Consider the following 21844-nt stretch of genomic DNA (forward strand, 5'->3'; position numbering starts at 1 on the left):
GTGTTAATCAAGCGTTTGAAGGTGCGACATTTAAACTTTTAAACCAAGAAATTATTTGACATTGAGCTTTTTTCTGGCTTTAACTTTCGGTTTAAAAAATGGAAAGTCAAGCGACCAACCTACCAGTTGTATGGAGTGATGACACGAGAATGTCTGTTTTATTTGCACCATTCAGAGAGAAATCATTAAATCCCTCATCATGGAAACAAAAAATGTCATTTTGGTCGCAGTTAATTTTGGAAGAAAGCCGATGTAGTCTTACTTCCATAATTGATTTAAATTCTTTACAGATAAAATTTTCAAGGAATGGAAAAGTCCCACTTTGCCTTGATGTTGTGCTAGAAGATCTGTTAAGGTTTGTTTTAAGGCCTGAATTCAAAAGTTTTCTTTCCTTACATACAGTGCAGTCCGATAAATCCCATATTGTAAAGGACACATCTCCATTAATCCTTAGGGAGTGTACATGGATCCGCTGTACCCTTGCAGTCAATCAAGGGGTGCGTCTAAATTGGCGGAATCTCGAGTACATACATACATGCATCCCCTAAGGGGGCTTCATTTGGGGGTTCTGATCCCAGATCCCGCTTACTGTTTTGTCAGATTTCCGTATTCGGCTTACACTATGTAAGCAAATCTCATTTTTTTTTTTAATTTGCCGTGTCCTACTGGACTTCATTTCCGTTTTCACGGCACAATAATTTGACTTTCATTTGTCATGCTTACAAAAAAATCTGCAATCTGGCGTCACGCTTAGACCCCAATGAGACCCACACTTAAGCAGTGTTCTCCCCAGGCCGATATGACGCTGCGGCACCTTCATAATATTTTCGAAGATCCCGCAGCGTCTTAATTGTCCGCTGTCCCTTAATACTTGATCCCGCAGCATCTTAATTTTCACATTTTCATTATAAATGTTGGTTAAAATTGTCAAGTTGCTGATCACCGCTGAGAGGTCGGTCAGTGTTGCGCAATAACTGATAATTAGTTTTACCTGAGCCACGCTTATCTCAGCCTTATCAGACTATGTTATCATGTAATAGCGTACATGATCATCAAGAAGATAGATATTTGTAGAAGAAAATTAAAAAAAATAAAAACTTCAGTGCAGAAATTGAAGAAATAGATCGCAAATACATTGTATTTACGCATTGTGTGTGTGATCACTTGACCATTTAAATAACGAATTTTTTCATTGGTCGAGAAGAAGAATCTATTTTAACACGACCAATGAACGTGATGAATACACGTGATAAATTTGAATACACATTGCTAAAGATATTTACGTTGAAAATTATGAAAGAGAGTATTTGTAATTGAAAAAAATAAAATAACTTTGATTAAAGATAAAGAGAAGTGATTTATTTTAATATAAAGTGAAAAAATGTTACTTGCAAGGTAAATTGTCTCAAACTGTCGTGTTTTTAGAAATAAAATGATCATTGAACATTGATCATAAAATTCCGTTCGTCAGGAAATATGTGACAATCAACACTGGTACGGAATTGCTGCAGCTTCTATATACATGTAATGTTACTAGTTGATAATTTCAGTGGTCTTAAAAAATTAAAAAACTTGCAAAGTTTCGTTTATATCTACCTGCCAGAGATAGGTTTTAACAATAATACACACGGAAGCGTAATGTAAAACTACGGAACTTGTCAGCTGTTCATTAACATATTTTTGTTTTAAAAAGTTGTATACCAAATATGATCAAATATCTTAACCATATTCGATTTTATTAATTCTGAATGAACATGTTCTCTGCAAATAACAAAAGGGTGACTTCTAAGCAAAAGGCAGATGATGGAAGTAGAAGTTTTTTTTTTTAGCCTAATGACTTCTAATGAAAAGGGGAATACACCTTCCTCTTCACTGTCAGTATAAGCAGATGTCATTGCTTCTCCTAATCTCAACCTAGCTAAAGTTTTAGCAAGTGATAACAGCAAGCACCATGTTTCTGGTTTCAATGACAAGTGGCTGACTGAGTTTTCATGGCTTACAAATGGTAAAGGGGGTATAAGCAAAAATTATTGTGAGAGGGGGTTTTCAACCCTAAAGAGGATAAAGACAAAATTGAGGAACAGACTGTCCAACAAAATAACACTATCTTGAAACATTATCCCTAGAAGTAGCAGAGAGTACAGAGATGAATATTTGTATTTTGACTTATAAATAACTTTTGTGTTTAAAATCAATTTATTTCATATATATATTCTTGTAATTCATTATTAAATACTCTGCATTATAATTCATATTGCATGTCATGGATTAATGACTGATTGCTTCAGATCACAAAAGTTCACTCTAAAAAAAGAGTTACGCGCCCTTGAATTTTGCGCCTTAAAAAAATCCTGGGGAGAACACTGTTAAGGCTTTGATCATGTATATTTCATCTTTGTTATATATAAAAAAAAAGGCATCAAATTTGTTTTGAATTTATTTACTGAAGACTCAATTATGTTTACTATCAATATCTCATTTCTGCAAAAATATCTAAAATGATTTAGAAAATTATTAAGACAAATGGGTCACATGTGTTTATAATGGAAGTGTAAATGTCCAGTAAGCCCTCCCATGCATAGTAATTATGTATGGAGGGAACAAGAAAGTTAGGAAGTGAAGTTTCATTAATGGTCCACTAAGATGGCTAAAAAAGAAATTTCAGATGATAATTTTTTTTAGAATCAAGTCAATATGACAACATGACAAAAAAATTGGTAAAATAGAAATATAAACTATGTTAACCCAAAATGAAAATATTTTTTTTCCCCATTGAGAACAGGCCTAGGCATACTAGGAAAAATAAGGAAAAGTAAAAATTAGTTATCATAGAAATAAGAATGTCAATAGCACAGTTTTTTAAAAAATGCCATCATTCAGTCTTGAAATGCAGTTTAGAAACACCAAAATCCTTGAGAATGGGTTTAAAGTTGATAGTTTAAAGTTGATGTACTAGTAGTATGTTGTGGTTTTAATTTAGCCTACAACATTATTTCAGAATGTCAGAGTCAATATGTAACACTCCCAAACGTGTCCTTCCCCCCAAACGTGTCCGATTCCCCCAAACGTGTCTATTCTCCCCAAACGTGTCCATAATATTGAATATTCCCCAAACGTGTCCGATTTCAGAACCCCCAAACGTGCCCGATAATATTGTTATTCGCCCAAACGTGTCCACTTTTAAACGCCAGAACGTCTGGCGTCTTTTAGCGCTAATACATGTCCTAAACGCGACATCAATAACGTTCACGGCAGTTCTATGATGGGGACACAGTTGATGAAGTGGTAATTTATTAGCATAAATTTGTTCAATGCCGGTTGTTAATGATTATCATTACTGAAAATTTAATATGTAACATATGCATTACTAGTAACTTTTGACTGAATTTGCTTATTGTCCAGTTGCAAGTATTTCATGCTCATTTAAAGCGAACATACAAATAATTCTAGTACAGTTGAATTAATCGTTTACTTTGTAAATTATTTTATACTATTAAACTCCGATGATGCCTTTTATATTAATCAGAATATTGCATGGTGGGCTTTCAGTCGAATTGACCTCCCATCTTTTTTTAACAGTTCTAATTTTTAATAAATTATAGGTTACGAGAACCTCGCATTTCCCCCGTTTCTAAGCCTCGTACAAATAAATTTCATATTTCAAGACACTTTACGTATATTGTCTATTTATCAAACCGGGAATTTAAAATAGGGCATTAATTTTTACGGTTAGTTGGGATTTTAATCTAAAAAAATAAATGTGAGTAAAGACCGATTTGTTTATGACTTCAGTAAGAAACTACTGCAATGTCTGTTATGTAATATAGAGGCCGTTTCAAATAAAAGTTGCTGAAATTTAAAAAAATGTTGCCTTCCAAAATACAACTTATGGAACATTATACAGAGTGAAATGCTACAAACATTTTGATGCGCATAGAAAAAGAATTTAAGTAAAAGTAAAAGATCGTAAAATGATTATACAATAATAATAATAAAAAAAAACCCACACAAATAACCTACGTTTTTATAATATGAACACGAATGATAGTTCCAGTAAAATAAAAAGCTTGATATGGACACGTTTGGAGGATTGGACACGATTGGGGGTTTATTAAAAAATGGACAGGTTTGAGCATTTATACAAATGACACGCTTTGGCGCCCTTTGACAACTAGACATGTTTTTGCAGTTCAGTGACGTCGATGTGGACACGTTTGGGGGAATCGGACACGTTTGGGGGGAAGGACACGTTTCTGAGTGTTACAAATATATTTTAATTTATTTCTTTTTAAATCCAAAAAAAAAAAAAATCACCATGATACAGTTACTTTGTGGCAAACTTTATCATATATTTATTAAACATGTTAAAGAAAATGAAGAAACAGGAACTTTAAAAATAATATTATTATTTATATGTTATTTTGAATTTCTACAGTATTTCAAATTGCTTTGTCTCCCTTTGATTTAGATGATGTAAGCAAATGGTTTTATTCAAAGTTAAAATAAAATAGCAGAGCAAAAGTATTTTTGAAAGAGATGCACAAGTAAGTAAAGGGGCAGAGTTATTTGACGAGCAGAATTACCAGACATGACTGTAGTGTTATCCTTAGGAATTTTTTATAGTACTGTGGGAATTCTGGTCCCTTCAGTAACTACCACATCTTTCTTATTTATTTTAATTAAATTATTGTAAATCAGTGGAGAACTCTTAAGAACTACAACCATTTTACAAAATGTTTTGTAATCTATATTACCATTATTTTTATTTTACAGATCGAATACTATTAAAATGTTGTCAAACTCAGGATCATCACCCGTAAAGCAGAGACCATCATGGCTTACTTGGGGATATGATACATTTCTGAAGACACCAGTAAAATGGGGTATTAATTACATGTCTTCCAGTCAAACAGAATCCAAAGATACAAAGTACATTGTTATAGAAGTTTTACATGTTAGTATGTTCTTAAAATACAGACACTTGTCAGTGCAGATACTAAACTGATAGCATAAAAAAAAGTGAAATAACAAAAAACACTGAACTCTGGGTAAAATTCCAAACGAAAGTCCATGATCAACCAAAAGCTCAAACACATCCAAAAAATGGATAACAAGTGTCATATTCCTGACTTGGTACAGAGCATTAACACTAATGACATTACTTATATTCTGAGTACCAATGAAAACGCAACACTTTTGTTTTTTAAAAAAATCTTATAATTTTTATTTTATTTATATTAGAACTTTGTAAAGTTGGTTGAAAATGACTTTCAAGACAATTGTTGACAACTTTACGGTTGAGTGATTTTTGGAACAATTGCGAAGTAAGGGTTATTTTGAACAGATATAAACCAAGTCCAACGCTTTTTAACATACGCACCATTTTCACGATTTTGTCAATTAAAGCTTGGCCAATGTCATGAATTTTCCCGCCCTTATTGCATGTATTGTTAAGAAACTCAATAAACATCTGAGTAAATGCCAGGACTTTCTGACAACCAGTGACATGCAATTTTGGGCATGATCCAATGAAGCCTTTCACAGCATACAATTACAAGAAGACTGAACTTGTAGCCTCTATAATAACCCAAATCATCCACAAATTCAACCAAAATGGATCATTTAATGATAAGCCACATGCCAGGATACAAAAGGCAAGAAACGCTCAGCAAGACCAATATATTTGGTCTTTAACATATCCGATATCGACTCTGTTGGTTGTCGGAAGGTCACGAGAGTTCAATGGTGGTCACAGTAGAACCTTTGGAGCAATTTCAGTAAAGCACCATTTGCACAGAAATTGTTAAGGAGCACCACAGTCTTTCCTTAGTGACATCTAAACGGCCGTCTGGCGTAAACATCCAATTCTGTAGACAAAAAATAATTTATTATGTACCAAAAATCGTCAGTGGTGGTTACATAGACATTTGACACCAGCCTTGGACAAAAGTCATGCTTTTTGCCGGATTTTGGTCCGATTGAGCAAATTTTGCATCAGATTTGACATGGTTAAGACGATGAAAACCACCACCAATATCTTTAAAGTCAGCTTGAGTTTGCTTTGCGGGACAAATGGAATAACATTCCTCAGGAGCTCATTAAACGTGTGGGATGATCAATTCCACGGCGCTGTAGATATTGCCCTACACTACAGGGTTGTAACATCTTTTGTTAGGGCTGTGAGTTGATGATTCGACATTTGATGTTTCGTTTACCTATTGCGCCCGAAAGATGACAATGAAACATTTTTGTTTGATATCGATCTATTGTTAAAATTGTTAATTTTGAAGAACAATTTATTTTGAAAGATTATCATTTCTAATATAAATTTTATTTTTGAAAAACCAAGTGTTGCATTTTCATTGGCACTGAAGTATATATTATAACAGTCACATGAACGACTTGTTTATAGATTGCCAGCAACAGACACTGTTACTTTTATAATTTTATACAATTAAAAACTTCAACAAATAAAAGCAAAAATGAGCAACCTAAGGACTTACAACAACTTGTACAATCACCCAAACTATACATGTCATCTTATGTTATGTATTAAGAAAAAGCTTAAAGAATAAAAAAAGGAAGTGACATCAGCTTGCACTGACTGAAATCTTCTTTAATCAACCTGTTTAAAATCCCATTATGTAAATTCAGAATTTATTGCATGCATCTACTATTGCGATTTTGTCAGTGTACACTAAAATGCGATTTTAATTTTTTTGATTTTGTGAAAAATCCTATTTAATTTATATACAAAATTTCAAAACGCAAGTTTAAATGTTTGCGATTATAACCTTGTCGCATTTTTCGCAATAATAAAAACATGGCAATAATTTCTGAATTAGTATATATAGATCTAACAGCAAGATATCTACAAACTGCTTTAAACAGACAGTTCAGTTTTAATGTCTCCTCTGTGTCAAATGCTGCAAAATTTGAAAATAGGTTTGCTAATACAGTGGTGGCCTTAGTGATTATCTATAAGGTTTCAAAATTTCGAAACGTAGAAGATCTGGAGAACTGATGTCTGTATGTGGTAGTGTAATGTAATACTGTGTTGTAAACAGGTATTACATATTATTTTACAGAAAAAATGTGATCAGATTGTACAAGATCATCAGTGTGGTTTGTATTGTGAAGTTACAGACTCTGTGATAGAATATAGTCAGTTATGGAAGAAAAGTCAGTCATTATGTGCAAACGAAACAGAATTTGACATTATCCTAGAGGAACTTGTCAAACAGAGGAAAGTCACAGTACATCATGAAAACACACACACTGTAAGTAATACAAATAGGATTATATTTATATATTGAAACAATAAACCTTAAAGTAGCCTCATCTGAAAATGCAATTAAAAAAGATATGCAGATGTAATGTACCATAAGGTATATCCTGCTTTAAATTCTTGATGTGGATGTTTGCTGTACAACCTACAACAAAAATGCAAGTACTCACAACCCATGATCAATTAAGAAATAATTCATGGCAGCCGTAGATTTGTTTTCATTTAACAATGGGTTGGGCATTTATATTCGATTATTTTACCCAGAATGTAGCGAGGGGTAAAATACAAATTTAAATGCACAACGCATGGTTAAATGAAAACAAATCTATGGCTGCCATGAATTATTTCAAATCTAATAGGACAAATTCAGTAATTTTGTTAACAGTGAATGCCCTCTACATACAATACTGTTTTGATGTCGAAAATTAAGAATATCTGGTAGTATAACTAAGTTTGCCGTAATGCTGATCATCCGTTTTTGTGTATTACTGCGTTTGCACTAAAGGTAGATATGTTGTGATTATACTGGTTGACGATGTTAAGTTTTCATATTAGAATCGGGAGTAATACATGTACCTAAAAAAAGTTATTTTTATTATTATTTAGTGGTACAGGTAAAGACTTTGAGTAAGTGTTATATCCTTTAGGCATTCAGATGTTTTTTTTAACTTATATAATTAACAAAACTATATTTTCCCATTGTCTTGATTTTTTCTTGACCACATTGCTCTAATAGAGTGTTCAATTGTCAAAATTTTATTTCCTTTACCCAAGCATGTACTTAGCCATTTCTGCTTATATTAGTTTGTTAAATTTCCTAGGAAGAATCAAACCTTTTTGTATGCTTTATTTATAGATTATTAAATTTGTTAACAAAGGAGATAAAACAGTTAAACCTGTGTCTAAAAGAGATATGGAGATCTTCAGGTATGTATACAATAATTCTTGACAGATTGTTATTAGCTCTGTATTGTTTTCTATAAAATCAATTACTGAATTAAAAACTACGGATAGTTTGCTTCTAACATGTATTGGTTTTTAAAGGAAAATATGAGGTTTCTTTTCTTTGCTTCATGTTTGAGTGGTAGGCCTAAATCTTGAATGAAAGAATTGAGTGGCCTGGAATTTGTTTATATTGTATTTTTATTAGTGCTCCTAACAAAACTAAATAGTGTAAAATCTGTAATTCTGTCAGTCATTTTAATGAAAGTAAATTTGGGTTATTTATTTCAACTGCTATGTTATTTAAATGTTCGCAAAAGCTGAAGTTCTCAAAATCAGGGAAACTGCACCAAATGAGGACATTAGAAAACATTTCATCTATTACATGTATTTTTAACTATATAACATATCAGGCCATACATATGTCTTATTAATTTGCAGAATAAAGATGACAAGAGATATGTTAACAGATAAAATTGATTCTTTAACATCTGATATTGACAAGTAAGTATGAAATCTGATATTTTTAAGGAGTTTGAATTAAAACAACATCTCTTAAAAGTAAATCTTGTAAAAATATCTTGATTGATTAGGCTATTGCTGATACTTGAATATCTAAGAGATTTCAACAAGAGAGCTTTTCTATGACCTGTAGGTTATATAGTGGTATGGTTATGTATTCCTTGTTGGGTTGGGTTTTTTTTTCTCTCAAGATAAACCTTTGATCTATGTGTCAGATCTACTCCTGTGATATTAATTTTCATAACTACTTAACCTTGGTAATTGTTAACTCTTTGTTCTCCAGTGTACAGTACAAAACACATGAATTATAACTAAGAAGATGTGGTATGATTGCCAATGAGATAAATCTCCCCCAGAAACCAAATGACATAGAATTTAAGTAGTTATAAGTCACCATACTGCCTTCAGCAATGTGCAAAACTAATACTGAATAGCAAGTTAAACAAGGCCCAAAATGAAAAATATAACAGATGACATACATGTACAGCAACAATTAATAACAACTGAATTACAGGCTTCTGACTAGACACAGACACATACAAAATCTGACTGGGATAAACATGTTTGCAGGCACCCACCCTCCTTAAACGAAAACAATAAACAAAAACACTCAGGAGACAAAGTACAGATCTGAGAGTACTCACATTTACTGAAAGCTAGTTCAAAGCCAATAACAACTTAAAATAAATCATGTATATGTTTATATATTCATTATTCCTTTTCTGTTAATAGTTACAAAACTCTTTATCATCTCAGATTGACAGAATCCATTTTACAACTTCTGACATACCTACAGATTGGCATCCACCAAAATTTTGAATCTGCCAAAAATTTAAGTTTACTGTTATAAACATAAACTTCTAAATTTTACACCAATAAAAATACACAAGTAGATAAGAATCTAATACATATACTGATGCTAAAAGATATTGCTAGACAGTAATAGGTTACAGAGATTGTTGAATGAGAATAATTTGAAGATGTTATAAGAGTTATTATTTGTGTATGTTGAAGAATTATTTAATTTCATCACATGTGTATTGGTTATACAGATTAAAGAAACAAGCTATTGGGATGAAGAAAACCAGTAAAACTCAGGTAAAAGATACTAGATATAGAAAGTTACTAAAAGATAGGGCTATTTTCACTATGGAAACAAATTTTGAGGTTTGAGTTATAAAGAAAAATGTTGAACTTTAAAGATATTTGAATATAATCATTGACTTAATTTGAGATTTTGAATTTGAAAAAAAATGTTTGATTATAAAACGTGAGGCTACGTTAAATAACATAAACATGATAAAGCAGCATTGCATTAGTTAATGTAGGAGTACAATTGATACCATATTCATTTCTTAAGTGTGAGAAGATAATCATTTGAAGATTTTATTTTTCAGGCATTAAGGTGTTTAAGGCAAAAGAGGATTATAGAAAGCAGAATAGACAAATTAACAGGTTCTCTGGATATATTAGACAATATTTTAAACCAGATATCCCATTCTGTATCAGATGAAATGGTAAGATTAAATAAATTTTGGGAATCACAGTGTTTGTTGGGTACCTTGCTATTATAATGTTTTTCTCCTATCATGCTTTATTCTATACAAACTTGTTTGAATAAAGATCATATGATATTACCAAATCTATTTTTTATCAAACTTTTTATGCCCCGCCTTTGCATAGTTTACCTATGTCTTTTTGTCTGTACGTCTGTACATACGTACATCTAAAAATTGGTTTGTGTTCTCTAATTTTATTTAGCCAAAACCAATTCTTATGAAAATTATACATAATGCTTATTACCACAATTCACAGATCAAGTTTGAATTTTTGTTGTTGCATCATTTTTATGGTTCAAGAGATATGCTCCTTTAAAATGGAAAAATTGCTGAATTTTTGTTACCTATTTCAAGCTTTAGTTTTACTCAACCAAATTTTATGAAACTTATGCACAATGATTATAAAATGGACAACAAACCCCAGATCAACTCAGATCAAGTACAAATTTAGGTAGCGTCATTTTTACAGTTCTTGAGTTATGTTCCTTAATAACATTATATGCAATAGGGGACTTCATCTGTGTCCTATGGACACTCACCCCATTCATTTAAGTAGAAAAATTATCCAACGGATCAAAACTGGGAAGAAAACATATTCATTCATTATTGAATTTCTCATGATTTAACAGAAGAAATTTGTATTCTATGAAATTGTCTCAGACATTTTGTCTTTTGCAACAGGTTGTGAAAGCATTGGAATCTGGAAACCATGTCCTGAAATCGTTGACAGGGAAAACATCAACAGACCACATTGCAAATGTCATGGATGAACTAGCTGAGGTATATATCATTTTCTAGAATTAGAACCAAAAATGACATATCTTCTTTTTTCACAAATTTTGTCATGGGTATTCTTGTGAAAGCCATTGTATAGTCAAGAACATTGTTGAATATTTATTTCAGAACCTTTTTACACATATTTTTTATATTTACATCTTCAACAAAATATAATATTCAACTTTGTCATCAATTAAATCTAAAAATGTCTAATAATTTGTTTATATAGGTATTAGAACAGCAAGCAGAGATACAAGACCAGATAAGTTCTGGACCTTCAGGTCTAGACGTTAGTAGGGAAGAACTAGAGGCAGAATTAGAAGATATTATGAGAGACGAAATAAAGGAAAAAGATTCAGAATTATTGATAGATGACATAATTAGTGGATTAACAGGTATAAATGGTTCAATAGAAACCTACATAACAGGCCATGGGGAAGGAGGTTCCAGAGGTTCATACAAACCCCTTTTTGAAAACAAATAAGCACTATTAAAGTCATTGTTTTATATGAACTTGGATTATTAAAGATGATATTTAATTTGTCTCTAGTTGATGTAACTCCCCTTGAAAATTCCTGGTGGGCCTGCACAGTCAAAGTATAAAAGATAGAATAGATATATAAAGATACAACATACTAATCATTATATGGCATGACAGTTAGGAAGCTACTTATCTACAATGCTTGTATTTAAATTTTGATACCAGTAATTTCTGGTGGAGTGATATTTTAAATTCTAAGTGTAAATGATACACATTTTTCAAAGTTATGATGTTATGGTGCAATGACATTATTTTACGTTTATGGTGGCATCAATTACTTTGCCAAATACAGAAATATATTCTCCTTGATACCATTCACTGATCACAAATAAGTTCCATAGTAATATACTTCTTTCAAAGATTTTGTGAACTGATATTTCTGAATAAGCATGGTATATTCATGTAATAGCAATGATAAGTTAATATTGATATTAAAAGACCTTTGAACAAAAAGGGACGTTTGACCTACCACTTTTGTGAGGAGGTCTTTTAATGTCGGTACTAACTTAATCATTGAAATTCTCCAATTTACAAACCAACAAACAAACAAAAAAGTACGCTTGCAAAAGCCTAATTACCCAGACTTGGACAAGTCTAAATTATTTCAACTCAAATAACAGTTACCGAATTGCATTGAAAACCGACCGCTTAAATGGCATTTAATCATTCAATTGTTTATTTAACAAATTTTTTAGCATTAAGACCAAGGATATTTTTATAAAATATAAGGTTAAATTTATATTTTTGCATTCCAACTGTCAATATAACTATTTTCTATTTATAAATGAAGAAATCAAATCCCTATTATATCCTCAATTACAACTGACCAATGAATGTTCAGCACCAAAACTTATATATATTTGATGTTTTTAATCTGTAAGTAATCATGAAATAGATTTGTAATGACCAGATCAAACAGTAAGTAAACTCTTCAACAATAAGCTATTTAAACAGCTCGTTTTCAAATTTTTAACAAACAGACAGATGTATAAGGTTCTTTACAATATTCAGGTAAATGTTCATTTTGGTTCTGAATCTGTAATTTTCCTACACTACACTACGCTACTTTCAAATGCAAAATAATTGAATAAAATAGACTAAATGTAACATCTTTAGCTTCAAGTTATTTTTAGCTGTCACTTACTGTGAATACTCCCAGATCTGTACTTAGTGTCTTAATGTTGTTGTTATGTATAAGAACCCGTCCAAGTACACCTTTTTTAGTTAGATATATTTCTATTTGTATCCATCTGATGAGTAAGGCCTTTTCTAACTGATTTTTACAGTTAAAATACTTTGTTTATGTTGTACATGTACTATTACACCACTGTCCCAAGTTAGGGGGAGGGTTTGACACCTTCTAAAAAGTTTAACCCTACCACATTCTCCATGTGCCTGTCTAAATTCAGTGATTATCATTTGTTGCTGTGTTACATATGTGTTTTTCATTCATTATTTTGTACATAAGTTAGGACATTAGTTCTATTGTTTAAATTGTTTTACATTTGTAATTGCTGGGCGTTTTATAGCAGACTGTGCTGTTTAGGATTTGCTCATTGTTAAAGGCTGTACAGTGACCTATAGTTGCTGATTTTGTGTCTTTTGGTCTATATTGAGTGTTGTCTCAGTGACAATTAAACAACTTCTTTTTATATGTAGGTTTGAGTGGCTAGATAAGTGTATTATAGATTAGACAGTTTTGCAAGGTTGATCATCATTCTCAAATTGAAATACCATCCATGTATTATATGAAATCAAACACTTTTATTTTAGTAGCCTGTCATTCCCTGTTCATGTTTAAATGTAGCATAAACAAGCACCTTAAAAAAACTTTTTCTTTTCTTAATAATCACCTGACAACATCATATATTATAAATCTCAATAAAAACGTAGATAAGAACAACGCACAAATTTTTTTTTGAGTGATGACATTTTTAGCTACCCTAAATACAATGTACATACAACAAGGAGTAGACATTAATATTCCCATCATTCAAATAAATCATTTATATTTATAAATCAGTTACTTATTAACTTCAAGATGCATGCAAAAGTTCATTCGTTTAAATACAATTTGTACTTTGTGATTTCAGATTTACATTTACCCAAAGTTCCATCAGCTTCCATAGATCAGCCTGTATCACCACTCCAGACTCCAGAAAAAGTTACAGGAATTTCAACGTTTGTATCACCACAAAAATTTTCAATTACTCCAAGAACATCACCACAAAAATTACCCAGTCCAAACAGAACACCAGAGCATCAACAGATATCACAAAGTAACTTGTATAAGCAATCCCCTATGGTAGATGGTATAAACACGGGTGAACTTGATTTATCATTAGAACTGCCAGATGTACCAACTTTTACACCTTATGCTGATATCAATAAAAAGGAAGCATGTCTAGATTCATGACAAATTGAAGATGTTTCTTTACTTTCTATGCTATATGAAATATAGGACTAACTACAAAGTAATAGTAATGTTCATATGTTGATATCAATAAAAAGGAAGCATGTTTAGATTCATGACAAATTGAAGATGTGTTTCTTTACTTTCTATGCTATATGAAATATAGGACTAACTACAAAGTAATGGTAATGTTGTCTTTCTTTAAAAAGTGGTGCTGTATAATTTTATATGTTGGATAACTGAAAATATGAAATGTTATTGCTAGAGCCATGAACTATTTTTATCATGTAATATCATAAAATAATGTTGCTCGAGTTATGTTATCTGATTATGCTGTAAATACAGAGAAAATTATATTTTCTGCACATTTTATTTATTTTATTTGAATTTATGAAATATTTTATTTATGATTTTTATCATATACATGTACTGCTTTATCAAATTGATTCTATGTTTTTATGGATGTGAAAAATTAATAAAAGTATTTTATCGTTATTATTAAAACAATTTTGTATGCCTCTGTCGGAGCCAAAAGGGCACACAGTTTTACTCTTTTCTGTCTGTATGTTCTTGAATTCACACGTCCCAAACTCCCAAAGATGGTTTCTGTTCCCTAACTTTTGTTTGACTTAACTAAAAACTGAAGAAACTTATTCACAGAAAATAGATCAAGTTTGAATTTTGGTGGAGTCACTTTAACCGTTCTAGAGTTATGTCGCTTTTTAAACGGAAAATTGCTAAAAAAAAAATCCCATTCTCCAACTTAAGTTTACATCAACCAAATGTTATTCACAATGCTAATTACCATAAAGATAAAGATCAAGTAAGAATTTTGTTGGTGTCATTTTTACTGTCATGACCCTTTATAAATGGAAAAATTGTTGAATTCCGTGTCCTTTCTCTAACTTTAAGTTTGCCTCATGCAAATGTTATGAAACTTATACACAATAATTCTTACCACAAAACTCTAAATCAAGTTCAAGTTTGGGTTGCATCACTTTTACCGTTCTTCAGTTATGTCCCTTTTATAAAAACTTTATATGATATGCAAGGTAGAGTTTCAACTGTTTGGCAGATGTGTAAATGTCACAATCACAATAAGACACCAGTGAAATCATGCAAACTATATAAATTGGTTTATTGAATTAATTTCAAATTTCATGCGTTCAACTTATAAAGTACTTATGTAGGAAAAGTAAGTGTGAGCTGTTCTCCTTAGGCAAATTACTTTATTTCTTTAGTCAAGGACTCAATTATGTTTTGATATGATAACTGTGGTGTGTTGTGTTTGGAATATTTTGTTGATATTTGGTCAAATCTTGTTTTATCTAGGTATACTATGATGCATTAATGTTCAAATACATTGTTGCTTTTTAATTATATCTTAAATCCAATGGAAATTTACTTGCATGAGATGGGGAAGTACATTATATTACCATATTCTTAATTGGTTTTCATTTAAAACCTTGTTGTGCCTTTTTAATTAAAATTTTTTGATTGTTTTTTTGGTCCAATTTGGTAACATCCAGGTATGATTTAGTGTGTTGCTGTTGGTTTTAAGTCATGTCTTTTGTCCAGTGACCATGTGCATACATTGGAAATTAACCATCATTTTGTCCAACAAACATTTTCAAAACAGAATTACTTCAAATTTATTTGGTAAGCAGCTCGAGAATGATAATTGTAACAGGTGAGCACTTCTCAAGACTGCCATTAGGGTAACATTAATATATAAGATGTTGTGATTGGTTTACATGTCATGTACTGTGAAATGATTATTAAAATTATTATTTTTTGGATGTTAAATTTTGTGGATTTCATGGGTAAAGCAAAACCATAAAACCAAACACAACGAAGTAAGCAATATTTAATGATTTCCAAACATCTTGACTAAAATTAATTAAGCTCTTTTAATTTTTATAAAATTTTGAGAAAAAATTTACTTTGACCCTTTGACTAAAATTTCCAAATTTGAAAAAACTTAAACCCTACTTTATCGTAAAAAGTTTCATAGGATATATAGCAGTTTTACAAACAATAATTTTTTATCATTTAGAAGTTGTATATTGCCATGACAAAAGAACATGCTGATTTGTACTGAGTTATCTCCCTGTAGTGTCATGTACCACCTAAAAGGCTTTTTTGGCAAATCCATCAATTGAAATATCCACTGACTCATAACTTTTCCTCAATCCACAAAAAATGTTATCACCGAAAGTAAAAGCATCTACAATACATAGATTTGGAGATTGTGTTACTTAATTTACTAGGAAGTTGGATTTCTGAATACATCAATTAAACTGACTGGTCACAAGACAATTATTTAACCCATGAATGGTTTAAGTCATTCTAATATGATGTGCTCCTTTCGCTTTGTAAACAACACTGTGATAAAATTCTCGATATATCTATACTAAGCGCAGACTAAGAGATATGTACATAATAATGGCTGTTACAATATACTTCCCACGTAAATCTACATGTATTGGAACCTATTTGCAGACCTTTTGCAGATTTTATTGTTTTAAAAGGTGCAATTGAAAAAAGATAAAATAACTGTTATTCTTATCGGATGCATAATAAAAAGAAGTAATGTACAAGAGCTCAGAGAAATCAACAAAATAAAAATAAAATAAAATTCCGCAAAGTCTATTAATTTTTTTAAGGCATTTAAGTCATTTCAAAACATGACGTCATACAAATGAAACAGCTAAAGTTGAAAGTTTTATGTTACCTGAACCATTGAAAGTCGTATGATATTGTATTAAAACTGATTTTTGAGGTAGATTTTGTTTTATTTTCTATTCTATTGCATTATTTGCATATTTACTAATTTCAGCAAGTCAACATGGTGGCTCCTTAGTTACAAAATGTCAACTTTGGATTTGAAGGAAGCTTAATAGAAAATCATGTAAATTAAAAATGACAAATGTTGGATTTGAGAATTAGAAGAATTAAACAGTTTTTTTTTTCTAGTGGTTCACGAAATAACCCATGCAAGCTACGGATTTATTAAGATATTTGAGCTTTATCTAACAGGGAGTAAAAAAGATTACCCACACACACACACCAAACCAACCCTCGCTTCAGTATTTTAATGTAGTCCTATAGTTTGTCCTATTAGAATCGAAATAATTCATGGAAGCCATAGATTGTTGGAAATTTACACATGGCCTGGGCCGTGATATTTGTTAATTTTATCCCTAGCTAACGCTCAGGATAAAATTCGAATATCACGGCCCAGGCCATGTGTAAATTTCCAACAACCTATGGCTTCCATGAATTATTTTTTAAATATAATAAATGATAAAATTGAAAATGGAGTGGGGAATATGTCAGCAACAACAACCCGACCAAAGAGCAGACAACAGCCAAAGGCCACCGATGCAAGAAAATCCCACACCCTGAGGTGGTCCTCAGCTGGCCCCTTAATAAAATTGTGTACTAGTTCAGTAAAAATTGACATCACACAAAACTCCAAAACATATAAATGAACTAAAATTAAAAGACATACAACACTAACAAAGGCCAGAGGCTCCTGACTTGGGACAAGGGCAAAATTGAGGTGGGGTCCAACATGTTTTGTGAGATCTCCCCCCTCTTCCATACCTCTAGACAATGTAGAATATAGAAACACATAGCAATACACACAGTAAAACTTAGTTTAAAAGAAGTCCTTGTGTGATGTCAGAATAGGTAACAAAAGAAACTAAACAAAATGACAATGATACATAAATTAATAAAGGACTACTAGCAGTTACTGACATGCCAGCTCCAGGCCTCAATTAAACTGATTGAAAGATTATATTTCCATCATATGAAAAACAAATATGTATATCATGAAATAAATCCTGGACCTGTATAAAGCATAAAGAATTTATAATTGAGCATTAATTTATTTCTTGATTAATAAAAATTACAATAGACTAGAGAATATCAACCCACTAAAAAGGAATTCAATGAACACATTGTATTTATATCAACAATAATCAGTTATAAGTGAAGAAATATATTTTATACCCATGTATATTCACTGACAAGGAAAATTTGTAAAATGACATTATTTAAATGCAGTGTTAAACTGCAAGCTACTGCTCACTGATGATACCCCTGCTGCAAGTGGATAATATTAATAGTGTAAAAATATGCAAGTGTTCAATAAACAGGAAGTTGTCAAGTGATGAATCTGAAAACGCATCACATGGTATAGCTGACTTATATAAACCCTGAAACCAAATTTCAGAAATCCTTGTATTGTAGTTTCTAAGAAAATTGTGACGAAAATTTTCAACTTGGCTATCATGTGAAAAATCATACAAGTGTTCGGTAAACAGGAAGTTGTCAAGTGATGAATCTGAAAACGCATCACACGGTATAGCTGACTTATATAAAACCTGAAACCAAATTTCAGAAATCCTTGTATTGTAGTTCCTGAGAAAATTGTGACGAAATTTTCAACTTGGCTATCATTTTTAAAATCATACAAGTGTTCGGTAAACAGGAAGTTGTCAAGTGATGAATCTGAAAACGCATCACACATTATAGCTGACTTATATAAACCCTGAAACCAAATTTCATAAATCCTTGTATTGTAGTTCCTGAGATAATTGTGACGAAATTTTCAACTTGGCTATCATTTTTAAAATCATACAAGTGTTCGGTAAACAGGAAGTTGTCAAGTGATGAATCTGAAAACGCATCACACAGTATAGCTGACTTATATTTAACCCTGAAACCAAATTTCAGAAATCCTTGTATTGTAGTTCCTGTGAAAATTGTGACGAAGACTTTCAACTTGGCTATCATGTGTAAAATCATACAAGTGTTTTCGGTAAACAGGAAGTTGTCAAGTGATGAATCTGAAAACACATAACACGGTATAGCTGACTTATATAAACCCTGAAACTAAATTTCAGAAATCCTTGTATTGTAGTTCCTGAGAAAAATGTGACGAAAAATATTCATGAGACGGATGGACTGACTGACTGATGGATGGATGGATGGAAGGACAGACAGAGGTAAAACAGTATACCCCCCTTTTTTCAAAAGTGGGGGTATAAATACATTTTCATTTGGATATTTGAAGTTCTGAAAATTGAATTAATTTTGAAATACTTTAGTTTTTAGAGCCAATTTGACTCTTAAACTGATCTTCACCAAAATATACGGTAAAATTCTAACATTTTTCTTCATTACAAGAAAGTGTCCATCAATGTGTATCAGTACTAGTATGTTCATAAGAATGTGTATGAAATTAGTGGTCAAATTAAAATAAAAGAAATAAATTTTAATTCTTTCTACCTGCAACCAAAGAATACATAAAACTTCTTTAACAAGAAAATCTCTAACAACATGTCAACAAGAACCATATCATCACATAACACTATAAATATAAAATTAATTTCAAGTTGAAATAAATCAACTACTAGTATATGGTCAGTGACCATACTTTTGGCAATATTTGGCCTACTTTATCATGGTGAGATAAATTGTTCTCACCTAAAATGTTCAAAATAATGTTTTAAAAATAAAAAATAAACTTTGCATTGCATTTCATTTTGGCACTCATTGAAAAAGTTTACTCTAAAAAGTATCCATAATATTCATATCTATATTTAGAAAACAAAAAAATGATGAATAAAAAATGATACAATAGTGTGCTCAAAAATATAAAAATGAATTCAAAGAAAAAAATATTCAGGAAACAAATCACAAAAATGCCTCAACCTCTTAAATATATCAGAAAATTATTTGGCAGAAATTTCTATACATAGAGTATCCTGCTTCTTATCCAAAAACAGAACAAACAACTACTTTCCTTTACCTTATATCCTAAATCTTAATTTGTACAATTAAAGTACATCTGTTATAATTCGTTTAAAACTGGGCCACTACATCAAATAGGCAAGATTACTTTGTGTTACATTAAACAATACATGAAACTCATTCAATATAATGTACTAAAGGTTATTGATCTAGGGAAAACTAGTTAATCATACAGCTTCAATGTTTGTTTTAGTTTATGAAGGTTGTATATTCATTTACTTGGAAAAGCAAACTCTAAAATGTTTGGAGTGTAAAGAAGGAATTATATAAGATTAGTTTTATTTACTAAACAACTAAAAATAATTGAATAACTGACCAGAATATTTGATTATTGCTGCATCCTGGCTTCCAATATGGAATAATCTATTTCAAGATTTGAGGTTTCAAAATAGCTTGCTGGAAATCTGTTAAATGTAGTACATGTACATGGACATTAGATTAATCAAAATATCAAAGAAATGGGATGTTTTTTGGTTTAGAAATTGAAAATTAGACTATCCCTGAAATTTGAATTTGCAAACAAACATCTTTCCATAATGGACTGTGAGATTTTTTTTTAAATGTAAGGATATGAACATTTGTTATGTTATAAACAAAATTACAATAGATGCAATAAATACCAAATATTATAATCCCTATGACTATGAGCTGAAAAATATGCACCAATAAAACCCTTACAAAATATTAAGTAAAAAACCTCTTTCATAAATAAAATGAAAAGTTAATTATATACCCGTATTCAGAAATGAAAGAAACAAATCTGCAATGTTTTAAATATGTTTTGACTTTTAACAAACAATAGATATCTTGTGGAAAAGACTTGTTTTAGTGTGACATTTAAATAAATATTACAAAAAGAAACTTCTGAAATTTTCATATGAGTGCAACAGAAAAATCTGGCATGATGACATAGTTCATGTTATATACTAGGGATATGATTCAATATTTCACCTGTGATTAAGGCTTTTAACATGGGTTATTCATTGGATATTCATCCTTATAAATGGTCCATAATGACCCTCTGGGAACCAATATCCTGAAGGGATCTATTGAATATGTGATCAAAACGAACATTTTTTAAACATTCTCCTAAATTACAGAAATCAATGGTATGATTTGTTTTATGATTTTAAATTCCAAACATATAAAACATAATTACTTCATTAAATCATAAGAAATCAACAGCCAAATGTCTAGACAATAATACAAATAATACAAACTATCTAAAACAAGCTATATAGAGTGCTCCCCAAAATTCCATCACTTCTTGTGCTTTTTACTAGTATGCTAATAGTTGTCACAACCACCAAGAATGTGTATATAATTTAACAGTGTATAAATGCAGAAATAAATATATCTGGCTATTTTTACATTAGTTACAATAAGATACACACATCTTTTTTACAGTGAGTTGACTGTTAGTGTTGCTCTCCACCAATTGCAACTCATTCAAAATTTTGACCAAATTGCAATTTGTTTTATTAAACCAAATTGTTCAACTGGTCAGAATATTGAACAAATTGTTCAGTCAAAATGTGAAAGTGCAAGGTGATAAAATAAAACATACTTACAATCCTATAAGACTTTAACTCCACTTTAATGATGTTGTGACAAAATTAGTTTATCAGTTTGAATAGTTATATTATAGCCATTTCCATGCTGAAGGGGAACTGTTTATTTTGAATTGCTATAAAATTGTCCAAACTAAGCTTTCATATAGTTTTTCTTTCTAAAAGTATTCTATATTTATAAGAATCATATATCATTTTAAATAAAACATCATATATTCAGTAAAATATGTGTGAAATAACAATATGCTATTGATAAGTTTTCAGGGGAGATAACTTAAAATATTATTCTTTTGAATAAAGACTTTTTGAAAGAAAAGTTATTATCTCCCCCATGGAAACTTCCTACAAACATATATTGCTATTTTACACATATTTTATTGAATATAAAATGTTTTAATTCACATA

At 30.8% G+C, this 21844-nt stretch overlaps 1 protein-coding gene across 1 annotated transcript; it reads left to right on the forward strand.

Annotated features, from left to right (window-relative positions):
* The first annotated feature begins 12 nt into the window (after positions 1–12).
* LOC143071508 (charged multivesicular body protein 7-like) lies at positions 13–14314 on the forward strand. The gene is made up of 10 exons (XM_076245855.1): positions 13–355; positions 4774–4954; positions 7089–7280; positions 8145–8215; positions 8672–8734; positions 9805–9850; positions 10150–10269; positions 10993–11091; positions 11318–11483; positions 13723–14314. Exons 1-10 carry the CDS (start codon positions 99–101, stop codon positions 14043–14045), a joined length of 1518 nt encoding a protein of 505 aa, XP_076101970.1. The 5' UTR covers positions 13–98; the 3' UTR covers positions 14046–14314.
* The last annotated feature ends 7530 nt before the right edge of the window (positions 14315–21844 follow it).

Source organism: Mytilus galloprovincialis, chromosome 4 (genome assembly GCF_965363235.1).
Source record: "Mytilus galloprovincialis chromosome 4, xbMytGall1.hap1.1, whole genome shotgun sequence".
NCBI classification, from domain to species: domain Eukaryota; kingdom Metazoa; phylum Mollusca; class Bivalvia; order Mytilida; family Mytilidae; genus Mytilus; species Mytilus galloprovincialis.